Source organism: Octodon degus, unplaced genomic scaffold (assembly GCF_000260255.1).
Source record: "Octodon degus isolate 3935 unplaced genomic scaffold, OctDeg1.0 scaffold00082, whole genome shotgun sequence".
NCBI classification, from domain to species: domain Eukaryota; kingdom Metazoa; phylum Chordata; class Mammalia; order Rodentia; family Octodontidae; genus Octodon; species Octodon degus.
Window position 1 is genome coordinate 12,391,080 of NW_004524658.1, and position 12,634 is coordinate 12,403,713.

Consider the following 12,634-nt stretch of genomic DNA (forward strand, 5'->3'; position numbering starts at 1 on the left):
TAATTTTGGTCTGCAAACTTAGGTTGTTAACCATCCAGAAGAAAAGCTTATTGTTATTATCAAACGATTTGGGCTATCAATCTTAGCCTCACTATCTCACTGCATTTCAAACATCTTAGGCATAATAAGGAACAGGTATTTTTATTCTCCCACTTTTTAAAGCAGTCATGTGGGAAGGCCTGAGAAAAGCATCACAAGACACTTGCATCATTGATGCTTTTTTTCTTCTGCGAAACTCTTGACTTTGGCTCAGGTCAGGGTGTAGCTCAGTGGTATAGTGCTTGCATAGCATGTATGAGGTCCTGGGTTCAACTCCCAGCATCACACATACACAAGTAAGTTACTGCCTCATGAAAACAGCACAGGTAAAAAGTGATAAAATATGTAAATGGCCATGCACAAATTTCAATTTGACCTGTAATTCACTCATTTCAGCAATTACCTGTTAAGTCAACTTGGATTTCTAAAAAAAAAAAAATATTGTACTGAACCACAAAACTAAATTATAAACTTAATAGATCATGTTTTTTTGTTTTGTTTTGTTTTGTTTTTTAAGACAGTGTCTCACTAAGTAGTTCAGGCTGGTCTTGAACTCACTACCTAGTGAAGGGTAGCCTTGAATTCATGGGGATCCCCCTGCCATAGCTTCCCAAGGACTGGGATTACAGTCATGTGCTAGCATGCCTGCCTTAATAAAACATGGTTATGAGAGACAACCATGTAAAGCTGAAGTAGTGATTATAGATAAAGTGATGGCAACTGTTCACTGATGCAGAGCACTGTTAAAACTTTTTTCTCATTTAGTCATTACTCTTACTCTGTAACTCTTCATCTTCTGCAAAAGTTGGATTATCCATTAGATACTGCTGGGCCTCTGACCAAGTAGTAGAGTACGTTACATTAGCCATATTATCAAGTATGTTTTTTAAGGCTTCCCAATTTCTCTTTCGCAACTGCTTTGCTTGTTCCTAAAACAAAAACAAAATAGGTCTATAAAGTTCAAAGAAACTAAGATATTTACTTGTAATTACTGAAAGTTTCCTTACATTCTGAGAAATCAATTTCATATATTATACATCGATCTTTAATATCTATGCTATTTATTTTGCTCAGGTTGTTGCCTATGTGCTTGAACTTAAGCGTCAATTTTTCACCTCTCCAAAGGCAGCAATTTGAAACTAAATTTGTTTTCTCCTCATCCCACAAACTGCTCTTATCATCACTAAGTTATTGTGAACAAACCACCCAATGGGTAAATGCTAAGGATCATACTGATCTTCAGATCGTGTATATATTGTGTAACACTTGCAATCCTGAATTTTCCTTCAAAACTGGACTACACAAAATTAAGGAACATAATGAAAAATAAATGAATAAGCAAATGTTTTAGAATCCTATTGGGAACAATAGCATTTTACTGCCATTCTTGAAACAGAATGATCACAGAAGTGAAAAACACTATTTCAGAAACTATCATGTGAAAATAATTACTTCTTTTCCAAAGTGGCTATCCAAAGTGGGTATATAAAGCAACCAATTAATGACAATTAATACCTAGTGTGACTACTTCATTATTTGTTAGGTGAAGAGGGATGAAATTTATTATTATAAGTTATCCATTTTGCGTTTAAGCCTAACTTCTAATAATCAGATCTCCTGCATTATATAAACTAGGTAAACTGAGCAACAAAATGGACATAATAACTCCATTTTCTTATAAAATGCCTTTCTATAAATGCCATTAAGAATAAATGATACCTTTTCTTTTTTTGACAGAAAGAATAAAACATCCTCATAGATTTCAAGACGATCACGTTCAGATATTGCATTCCAGACTTCCATCTCTCCAAACATTTGTTCTGCTTTTCTAGTCATTTAAAAATAAATGTTACTTTTCAGTTACAGTAGTCTCTTAATATTTTGTGGGTCAACTTTTGCAGGTTTTCAAAAAATATTAATCTAAATTATTTATTGCAGATTTTTTGTTATATTGTAGGTTTTTGCGGTACTATACAGTATACATACACTGTTAAAATTTTGTGGGTTTATGAGTTTAGAAAATGTTTAAGAACATTAGAAGTGTTTTTAAGTGTGGGAAAGGCTTGCAAAGCCTTAAAATATGTATAAATACTAAAATAAATGTCGCACTTTGCTGCTGATTTTCACTCATCACAGGGATGTATGGAACATAACCTGTGATAAGGGAGGGACCACTGTATTGTAAATAAAACTAAATATAAATATTAAAATTTCACTAGGTTTAAAACTATTATGTGAACAGTCTTTTTCACTCAAGTTCATAAATGCATTAAAAAAGACAACTTTTGAATGGCAAAGAAAAAACAATGAGGTACTATTTCTCTGGAAACAGAAGCTCATTCCCACTGGGCAATGTTTTGTGAAATTCCAAGATTTTAGAAGTAGTCAGAAATGTACTTAATACATAAAATATGACTACATAAAGAAATAAAGTCCTTCACTAAGGTTTTTTCTAGTAGAATGAAGAAAATAAGCCTACTGGGAAAAGCTTAATAACATAAAATTTTTAATATTGAATTATTAAATATAATAATTTTTATACATTAAAATTGGAGTAATAGCTCAGGGGCACAACTTTTTACCATCCAAAAGTTGACTGGCCAAACAGAGATCAGTTTTGATTCTCTGTATCAAAAAAAGAAAGAAAAAAGGAAAAAAGGATGCTACACACAAAAGTTGATCAAATACACAGTAAATGTTGAAAGTTTTTTATAATGAAAGATACATTGCTATTCTCTTCAAAACAGCTTCTCCTTCTAATACACTTATCTCAACATTTATGCTACTTTCTAAGGTAGTTCTGTAAGTCTTCTTAAGTGTATCTTTAAAGGTTATGATAAAAAATACAATTAATGCTGCCATACACACATAGAAAGGTAGACTCATAAAAACATTACAGCATGTCCTCATGCACCTTATTCACCGAATCTGGCACTGTGTGACTTCTGCCTCTTCCTCAAAATCAAAATGGGCATGAAAGATAAAGATAAATGTTTTGAAGCAATTCAAGACATTAAGGTGGTCATGACAGCACAACTTTAAAGACTCACAAAAAAAGTCATCCAGATCTGTTATCTGAAGTTAGATCTGATAACTATCTGAAACAAGGGAAAATATTTTATGGGTGATTAATGGCAATGTGTTTTATAATTTTTAAAAAAAATTAAACATTAACCACATTTTTCAATACTATGTAAATGCAAATTTTTAAAACACTATACTTAGCAGGTGATTTCCATCTCATAAATATTAATTTCAATCTTCTTATGAATTAGAATGAAGTCAAGCTTGACTCAGTCCTTTTCCCTTTGCCTTCTAGTGTCTAATTAATAATTCATAAAGACTAAATTTCACACAACTGCTGATATATCTTGCACTTTATGAAAGTGCCACATTCACTGTGTAAAGCTACCACACTTACAATCATCTACCTACATTTAACATATCTACTGTAGATTACTTAGTACATTTCGCAAAACAATACAGTAATCATATTCCATGTATCATTTAAAATCTTACTTATATCTGGTTGTAGAGGTCATTTTCTCATGATTTTCTAGAAAACGCTGAAAGGATTCCTTAGCTTCTTTGTATTTTGATCTTGCTTCTTCTTTTTCCTCTTTCTCTGTCTGTACTTTATAGGCATTAAAGGCCTGCTTTTTCTCACTCAATTTTGCTAACGCACTAGATAATAGAGAAATATCAACAGCATATATAAGTAAACAAAGCCACCAGAAGCAAATGTTCCTGTACTGACAAACAACAGTACCATTATTTTCATGTATACATCGTAATAATTGGTTCTAGAACACAATTTTTAGTTTTAAAATAATCCTAATCTCAATCCTATCAGTGTGATCAAATTGTATTACAAACCCTTTGGATTTCTCTGCTTTGTCATTTCTAAAATGATGGAAATATATGGATGTTAATGAAGTCGTACAATTTCAATAAAATTTTAAACGTGCTAGACTTTCTATGTACAAAGTGAAAAGTATATAAAAACTTGTAGTAATACCTGTATCGTGGATCATTAATGATCATCTTCATAGCTTGCTCCCATGAAGCATTGGATGGTACCCGCTGAAAATCATTTAAATAAAACTTTAAAATCTCACAAGTATAGAAAGTCCTCTAACAAAGAATCAAGTATAATACTCACTGCAAACATCAATCAATTCCCTTAGTAGAAGTTTTGAAAACTCCTAAAAGTTTTTTTATTGAAGGCAACTCTGTACTATTACCTATTGACTGAAAAACTGAAATTTAAACAGAATACATTTTTTAGACCAATGATTAAAAGAGAAACAATGATTACAAATAAAATGCCTAAATAACAAAGAAATGTACTTCCAAAATATCTTGTTCAAAGTTTCAGCAAAACAGAGACAAATTTAATTAATAATTAGCACATGATATTACCATTACCATAAGAGCATCAAAATGATGAAAAGTGAACTTTTATTAAGTATTAAATGTCACAATTTGTTAGACAAATACCTTTTCTTTTAGTAATTCTTTGAATGCCTGCTTTGCCTCTTCCTTCGTATTCCAAGTATAAGTTTTTTTTGCTGGTTGGTTCTCTTCCTCTTCTTTTTTGGGAGTAAAACTAGGGAGAAATTTAAACACATGATTTATAACTTAAACATTTGCTTCACTTAGAATTCTTGAACTCTTTATTTAATTGTTTGATGTTGAGCTGAAATTTGACTTACAATGAAGTTACCAAGAAAACATATTTATCTGAAGAAAAATTAAAGATAATTGTTTTTCTGCAACTTCAGTTATTAAGACTGTACAAGTATGAAAATAAAACTAATTGCACTAAAACACTAGCTCTTCTAGCCCACAGGTTATTACTTCTAAATGCCTTATTAACACTTTTATATTAATTAATACTTTAATAACTGGCACCCGGGTAAGTACATAAATTCTGAAAAAAAGCTAAATCAGGGTCAATAATGATCACCTCACCACATCTAGCCCAGTTATCTTTATAAATGTTACAGTCTTACTGGTTTTCAAGAAAGTTGTGTTTTTAAAATTTGCAGAGTTGAAACCCAAATAACAGTAATAAATAAGGAAAAACACAACTTTAGTAATACTATTCTATTTGATAGGATAAACTAATACTTTAGTTGATTAGTTTGTTAACAATAACAAGTGCTGAGCCATATGAAGATAAAGAAAAAACCCACAACAAAAAACCCCCAAACAATATCCCTCTTTTATTTATTTAAAATGTAAGTACTCTGTTAACCATGATTTTACATTGGTTTTGAGTGCAGATATGACATTCAAATGATATAGCTTGGCATTCTTTTAAAATTTAACTTACTCGTTCACAGGTCTATCCCCTAAAACTTTTACGAACTAGTTTTGTGGCATGACATGCCACCATGAACAACTTTCTAAAAGTTTAAATTTTGATTCTCAAAACATTTTTACTTAACAGCCATTGACTAAATCAGGATTTCTTATTAACTAAGTCTGACAATGAATTTCAAAACAGAAGTTACTATACTTACTCCGCTACAGCTTCCAGCTTAGATGTTTCTTCTACATTACTAGATACTTCAACACTTAGATCCTGAATAGTAGAGGTATTAGTAAGCTGTGCTTGTTCTTCAGTTGAAATAGTTACTGTATTTTCATTATCTACAACAGTTGCAACAATGGAAGTAACTTCAGGTTCAGGAACAACTGGAACAGTTCCCACACTATTAGTAGTAGAAGTGGAAGCACTAGCATTGGCTGCTGCTGCAGCTGCTGCAGCTGCAGCTGCTGCAGCAACAACAGCAGCTGCGGCTTCTGCAGCAGCCATGGTGGTCATAGTAGTAGGAATTTCTGTTGTAGGAACTGGAGCTGCTGATGTGCTGCAATCTTCTTGTTTGCTATCCATTACAAAAAAAAAGAAAACAGGTCATTTTCATTACTGTAATTACAAAGCTAAATAAATCCAGTTTTCAGATTAATAATATCAAATGATTAAAAACTGAGAGGAAAAATTTCTAGTGATGATAAATTAGTAAGTTATTTAAAAAGATCACAATCAAGAATGAGACAGTATTTATTCTCCTCCCCCATCTTGTCTCCAACTTGAAAGCTAAACTGCTTCTCCCAATTTAGTCTACAGAGTATAGTTCTGACTACAGGAGGATGCCATCATACTCTGCTGCTATATCATTGTTTTAATTTAGCCAAACTCACATCCTCATGTATAACAGGTACTCATACAATGTCAGTATTTCCCAAAGTTCTCCAATTACTTTACAAAATGCCCTATTAGGTTATGTTATACTATGAAATCTGACAAATATCTGTTAAAGAGTTTTAACTGTTTTGCATTTATTAAGAGGAAACGTAGAAAGGAAGACATATATAGGTGTATTTCATTTGAACTTGGAACTCAAAAGAAACTGTGGAAGTTTCTAAAACAGTTAGATGCAACCCAAATTAAAACACTATTTTCTAACAGAGACTAAACTTGAGAAAAAATCTTTCCTCTTTACCTCTGCCCTGCAAAATCCTCCAAAGACAACCAACCTCCAGGGCTAACATGCTAAGCAATATTTATACTCTGAAGAAGGCTAACATCCAATCAAGTATATTACAGGAAAGATTAAATTTATAAATACAAATTGATTTCCAAAATTGCTTACCTGCTTTCTTCAGCTTTGATCATGGCTATTAAAGAGAAAAAAAAAAATTCATCTACTACTTAAGTTTTAAAACATAATCACTGAAAACAAACTTTTAAAAAAGACAGGAAAGCGTTATTCAATAGGATTTAATTTACCATCTGGAAAAATTTAAAAAAAAAAATCACTTTTACAGAGCAAATAGTGTCCATTTTCAGAGCAGTTATTAAACAATGAAAACAAATTTTAAGAAGAAAAGTTATTAGAAAAGTTTATTAAAAGCTTAGAGAGGCTGCAAGCCTTGCAAGAGTTCCCTTAAAATGTGTATCACAGGAGTAAAAGTCATTTTCCCCAGGGATTAGGTTTATTTTTATTTGCTTAAACATATTAAATTCTAAATGAGATCCAACTTATGAAACTCCAGCCCATTTTTAAATCTAACATTGACAAGTAGTCATGTACATCAACTATTTATAGTAGGGTTATATCAGAAATGAGCTCTGCATATAAATAAACTGAAAATCTACCTACCTACAATATTATTATTAGCCAATGCTAGTATAATTTAAATTAAGCTTTAAAGATGTGCACTCAGTATTTTTTTTCTATGTTAAATTTAAAATTTTGTAGTATTGAAAGTATCTTTTACTCAGCATCACTAAGGAATGAGGTACTCCACAAAATTGGTGATAAAAACTCAAGTCTTTATGAAAAAATAGGAAAACTATAGGCTTACTTAAAGGGAAAACGTTCTGAAAATCATTACTAATAAAAATTAACATTTTCTGATACAGTGATGATCTAAAATAATGAGGTACACACAGAAGGTAATTTGGGATGATCATACCTTTAAAAAATGTTTTAGTTTCTCCTGTCAGATATCATCCACATACTCTTACAGACTTTACTATGATCTGTTGCTTTTAATCTCATACAGTTTATAATACCAGGTTCTAATACAAGTGAGAATGAAATAGCAAATTCTCAGTTCTTATAATCTCATTATTTTCACTCCAAGTTTTATATTAAGTAATAAATTTTTCTTAGATGGCTATTTTGAGTAATTAGCAATGTTAAAATAGATACCCTTTTAAAGTTATGTGCAGTGGTCTATCTTCTTTCATAACAAACATATAGTTTATTTTGCAGTGGTATGCTAAAACAAAATCAGCACTAAAGGCAGACTGATAACATGCTAACAAATCCAAACTGATGAGTAGGCAAGGTGTTCCACCATTTAGTCCCATTACCAACTGGTTAAATCACATGTCTTATGTATGCACCAACACTCAAAGTAGGATTTAGAAATTCTGTATGTGATATCCAGTAAAGGTTTTCTTAAAAATGAAAGTACAACTTTAATACCTACAAGCTCATTTATAATATAACCCTTAAATGAAAGAATTGCTTTGAATTATTTTTTTTCACTGTAGATTTATCCAATTACGGTTAGTGAACATTAGTGACATAGTCTAAGAATGTTAAATATGACAGAAAATGAATTATCAAAGCAGCTCACCATGCAGGTTTGATTTTGTAATAAGACCTCCAGCAACAATGGTATTCTGGTATCCTAGTTTCAGTGGAATCAAATCAAATAAAAATCTATTTAAAATCTATAGAACTGAGATCTAGAGCAACAAGAACATAAGAGCCCATAAAACTTTTATACCATTTAACATTTACTAATTATTTAATTAAAAACATAAGGCCTTTGAATAATCCTATTCAGGAAGGACTATTTCAAAACAAATGACATACATATGTAGCAACTTTTCATTAAAAAAATTAATTTTTCCCACTTTACCTTCAAGATCCTCAAGTTCTTTAGGTTTGGCCCAGCGCGATTCTTTTGTTTGAGAATTATAATAATAAGGCTTTCCAGAATCAGACTTATATTCCTTCCAAGGGCATTTAGATAAGAGTTGCTAAGAGGAAAAAACTTCTGGTTAATAGTAATATACTTATTACCACTGATGATGATTACTTGGAGAAAATAACTTCTCCAAGGTAATATATCTCAGTTAAGGATCAGGGACAAAATTCAAAATCAAACTTTACCTCAAATCCTAATGCTATGTGCTTCTATTTACACCCTACCACATGGAAACATTAACATCCTTATTTATCAAAAGCATCTCTAATACTTACTATTTTTGTTTTTTAGGAAAGTTGTCTACATGGTCTCACTACTAGATTGGACTTGGAATAATCCGCCTGTTTACAGCCTCCCAAGAGCTGGGATTACAGGCGTGCGCCACCACACCCAGTCTCAGCTGTTGTCTGAGCACATCCTGGGGGCAGAGCCAGCAAAGCAGGCCCAGGGATGAACCCCGGGCCCCTGCATCTGCTTGCAAACCCTAATACTAATATGAGTAGGAACAACATGAAATTTAGAGAAACACTAACTCTGATTTAGTTATGTTTAGGTTCTAATTTAGTAATATTTTCTAACAACCCTATGCAAATTACCTTATAAGTAAACAAACAATAGGTATAAATTTAACTGAAATCTAACATATAAAACTTTAGAGTCTATATAAAAGTCAGAAAAAATCTTATTGTAATGGATAACTATCACTGACAATAAATTAGTAATGAGTTTAGTAAAAAAACATTCTATCCTTCCAAATACTGCTATTCACTGTATAAAGGTGGTAGCCTGCAAAGAAAACTTTTTACATTCTCAAATTCCTTATCTAAGAGAAGAAAACAGCAAAAAAAATAATCACCAGCTAGGAAAAACCTTAAGCATAGCTTGGAGTGCCAAATCAACTTACTTAGTACCTAGGGTTACAAACCACATGAAATAGTGCTGACTCAGCTCATTCCTTTTGATCTTAACTTTTACTGTTGTTATTTATGTATTTTGAAGTATAAGATCCACAACACAAAATATAAATACTTATTCTCCCAAGATATAAATATGTCTTCAGGGGCATGTTCAGCAAAGAGAAAATTTACTACACTTAGAGAAGGAAGTATTATAGATAATTTATCTTCACTATCTCATATTTTTGGAAAATTTTAATGAAATGATAATCATTTAAATCATCCAGTGTTCACTATAAAAACAAAAGTTTGAAATATGAAACGAAACAGAGAACACCTGTTTCTCATCCAATTTATTTTTTAAATCACATCAGAGAAGGAACAAAATTATACAAAATTAGTCTGCATGCAAATGCAGTCAGGCGCAGGATACTGCAGTTCGATCCCCACCTCCACCTGCATTACCAGACCTGCCCTTAAGGCAGCCTGAGCCAGTCCAAAAACAAACCACCAAAATTCCCTCTCAACTTTTGGCCAGGGAGATAGCTCAGTAGAATAAGTGCTTGCCTGGCAAGTACACCCCGGTACCACCAAAGGAAAAAAAAAAAAAGGCTGTCTACAAAAGAAAATTATTTCTATTATTGTTGTAATTTTCTATTACTGCATTAACCTCTGACTTTCTTTGGAAAACCAAATACCAAACTGTAACAACTATGTCCCAGTATACTCAATAGTCCTTGATTTAAAGTTCTGAAAGTTTTACCTCAGCAGGCGTTTTAAGATCATCTGGTTTCTCCCAGGTGGACTGTTTTGTTTCAGTATTGTAGTAGTAAGTTCTTCCATCAGGTGATTTATGTTCAGTCCACATTGATTTCTGAAGAAAAACAGCCGATATAAATTATGTAAAATGCCACTGACAGAGAATCAGTACATCCTTTGCGTTAAGACAATATATGTATTTAATATAAATCAAGGCATAAATTAGGCATACTTTAAGAGTACTAAGGCATTTACAATCTGTCAGTGGAAGCAGAGAGGGAACTAAGGAGAACATTTTTCAAGAACAACAAAGGTAGTATGGATCAATTTTAGTTTAAGGGCATTTCTAAGAATTTGAAATGAGAATTCCTTTGAGAACAATAAAATTTAAACTTTTTTTTTATATGAGACAATTTTCCAGTGACACCTATATAGAGGGAAAGAGAATATAGTATACAAACTAGATACTAACATCAGTTGACTAATAATGAATGTATTTATCCATTCTAACCCAAAAAGTAAGTAAATGCACTTAGATAGAGCACTGAACTGGTATCCCACAAAGATATACCTCTCAAAACTGGCTTCTACATAAAAATCAAAATTTAACTAGAGCAAGATGAAATTTAACAGGGATAAAATGTAAAACCAAATGCCTCAAAACAAGAAGCAAGTTTTATGTGAAACTAGTTTGAGACAGAATATAAACCTTAATCAAGGTTTCAATAGTTATCGCCATTTTTCTAACGAAATTCTGAGTCATCAACTGATGGTTCAAATTAAGACTGGTGAAAAAAAAGGTTTAACAAGCTATCATGAACGAATGAGTTACTAGATAGCAAAAGTAATGGTTCTGTGTCATGGGCACCGGATTTATTAGACTGTAACTACGACTGAAGGAGGGCTATAAAGATGATCCACAGGATATTTCCTTAAATCCAAGTATATACACCTAAGGAAAAAAAATTCAGTCATTGTCATTCTCTCATATTCTTTCTTTTTTCCTTTTTTTTTTTTTTTGAGGAACTGGGGATTGAACTCAGGCCCTAGCACTTGCTAGGGAAGCTCTTATTCTACTGAGCCATCTCCCGGCCCTCTCATTCTTTCTACCAGATTTTATTTTTTTTTATTTATTTATTTATTTATTTATTTATTTATTTGGTCTTGTAAGATAGGGTCTCACTATGCAGTTCAGGCTGGCTTTGAGCTCAATTTGTAGTCCAGGCTGGCCTTGAATTTGCAAATATCTTCCTGCCTCAGTCTCCCAAGTACTGAGATTACAGGCATGCGCTACTGTGTCCAGCTTTCATCTATTCATGAAGCAATTTCTTCTTATAATTTGATTTTTATCAAATATCAAGAAAAAAATTTCCTGAGCTTCTTCAGAGAAACCACCGTCTGTATTAGTGACTAAGGTTCATTATATTTCAATGCCATCTTCTGGTATATCAACAATGTCAGTAACATGCTCTTTCTTTCTTCCTAGCATCCTTTTGTACTTATTTAGTGCTGACTTACCTTTTCTTTCTTCCTTATCAACTTTACTGAATAAGAGGTAACCTACTTTTGATTTCTTCTCTGGCAATGTGGCTTAATGCATGTAATTTATTGCTTTTCCTATTTTGCTCATGATTATCATTTTACTACTAGAACGTTGTGCTATTATCTTGAGTTTTCTTTTTTTTTTTTTTTGAAACAGGGTATCAATATGCAGTTCAGGCTGGCCTTGAGTTCAATTTGTTGTGCAGGCTGGTCTCTAGCTTGCAACGATCCTCCTGCCTCAGCCTTCCAAGTGCTGGGATTACAGGCTTCACGGCTACTCTCAGACCTTGGTTTCCTTATAAACTACTGACAACATTCTGGCAATGTTGGTATTTTGCACAACTAAGCCACAATGGTTATATAATAATGAAACTCCTAAGAAACAGTAAGGTTATAACATTCTTCCTGACTGCAAATTTTAAGATGAAATAGAAACACTAATAGAAAATCTACTCACTTAAGAAACAAGTACAAATAGAGAACAAAGAAATGATTTCTTGGAGTGAGGGAGACGACCAGGGCCTGCGGGATCCTGAACAGACCCAGAGCACAGGCCCAGCGAGTGAGACCACCCAGGGCCCGTGGATCTTCAATGGACCCAGAGTGCAGGCCCAGCGAGGAACCCTTCAGCAGAACTCCCAGTAAAGAGGCTAGAGGCAAGACCTACCCAGCTGATTCAGGTTCAGAACATCTTGCCAGAGTGACACAAACGGTTCAACTTTAACGCCTGCAGCAGAAAGAAGTGGAGCACAGCAGCCAGATCCAAACAATATCCACCTGGAAGAATCTGAACTTCATAGATCCAGACCTGGTGCTAAGGTAATAACTCTATCTAAGCTCTACACCAAAGGTCAGAAGACAGTGGTATACAAAATGACAAA

At 32.8% G+C, this 12,634-nt stretch overlaps 1 protein-coding gene across 3 annotated transcripts in view; it reads right to left on the reverse strand.

The window, feature by feature from the left end:
• The window catches only part of Prpf40a (pre-mRNA processing factor 40 homolog A), a 57,212-nt gene that overhangs the window by 12,394 nt on the left and 32,184 nt on the right, over positions 1–12,634 (reverse strand). For 2 of the 3 annotated variants that reach the window (XM_023721329.1, XM_023721328.1), the window contains exons 6-15: positions 10,216–10,326; positions 8,488–8,608; positions 8,200–8,253; positions 6,702–6,726; positions 5,568–5,933; positions 4,540–4,648; positions 4,058–4,122; positions 3,559–3,723; positions 1,759–1,867; positions 818–968 (exon numbers count right to left, since the gene is read on the reverse strand). In XM_023721329.1, the coding sequence (XP_023577097.1) occupies positions 818–968; positions 1,759–1,867; positions 3,559–3,723; positions 4,058–4,122; positions 4,540–4,648; positions 5,568–5,933; positions 6,702–6,726; positions 8,200–8,253; positions 8,488–8,608; positions 10,216–10,326 (1,276 nt within the window). The remainder of the gene's footprint in view (positions 1–817; positions 969–1,758; positions 1,868–3,558; positions 3,724–4,057; positions 4,123–4,539; positions 4,649–5,567; positions 5,934–6,701; positions 6,727–8,199; positions 8,254–8,487; positions 8,609–10,215; positions 10,327–12,634) is intronic. The other variant, XM_023721330.1, reaches the window with a different exon arrangement.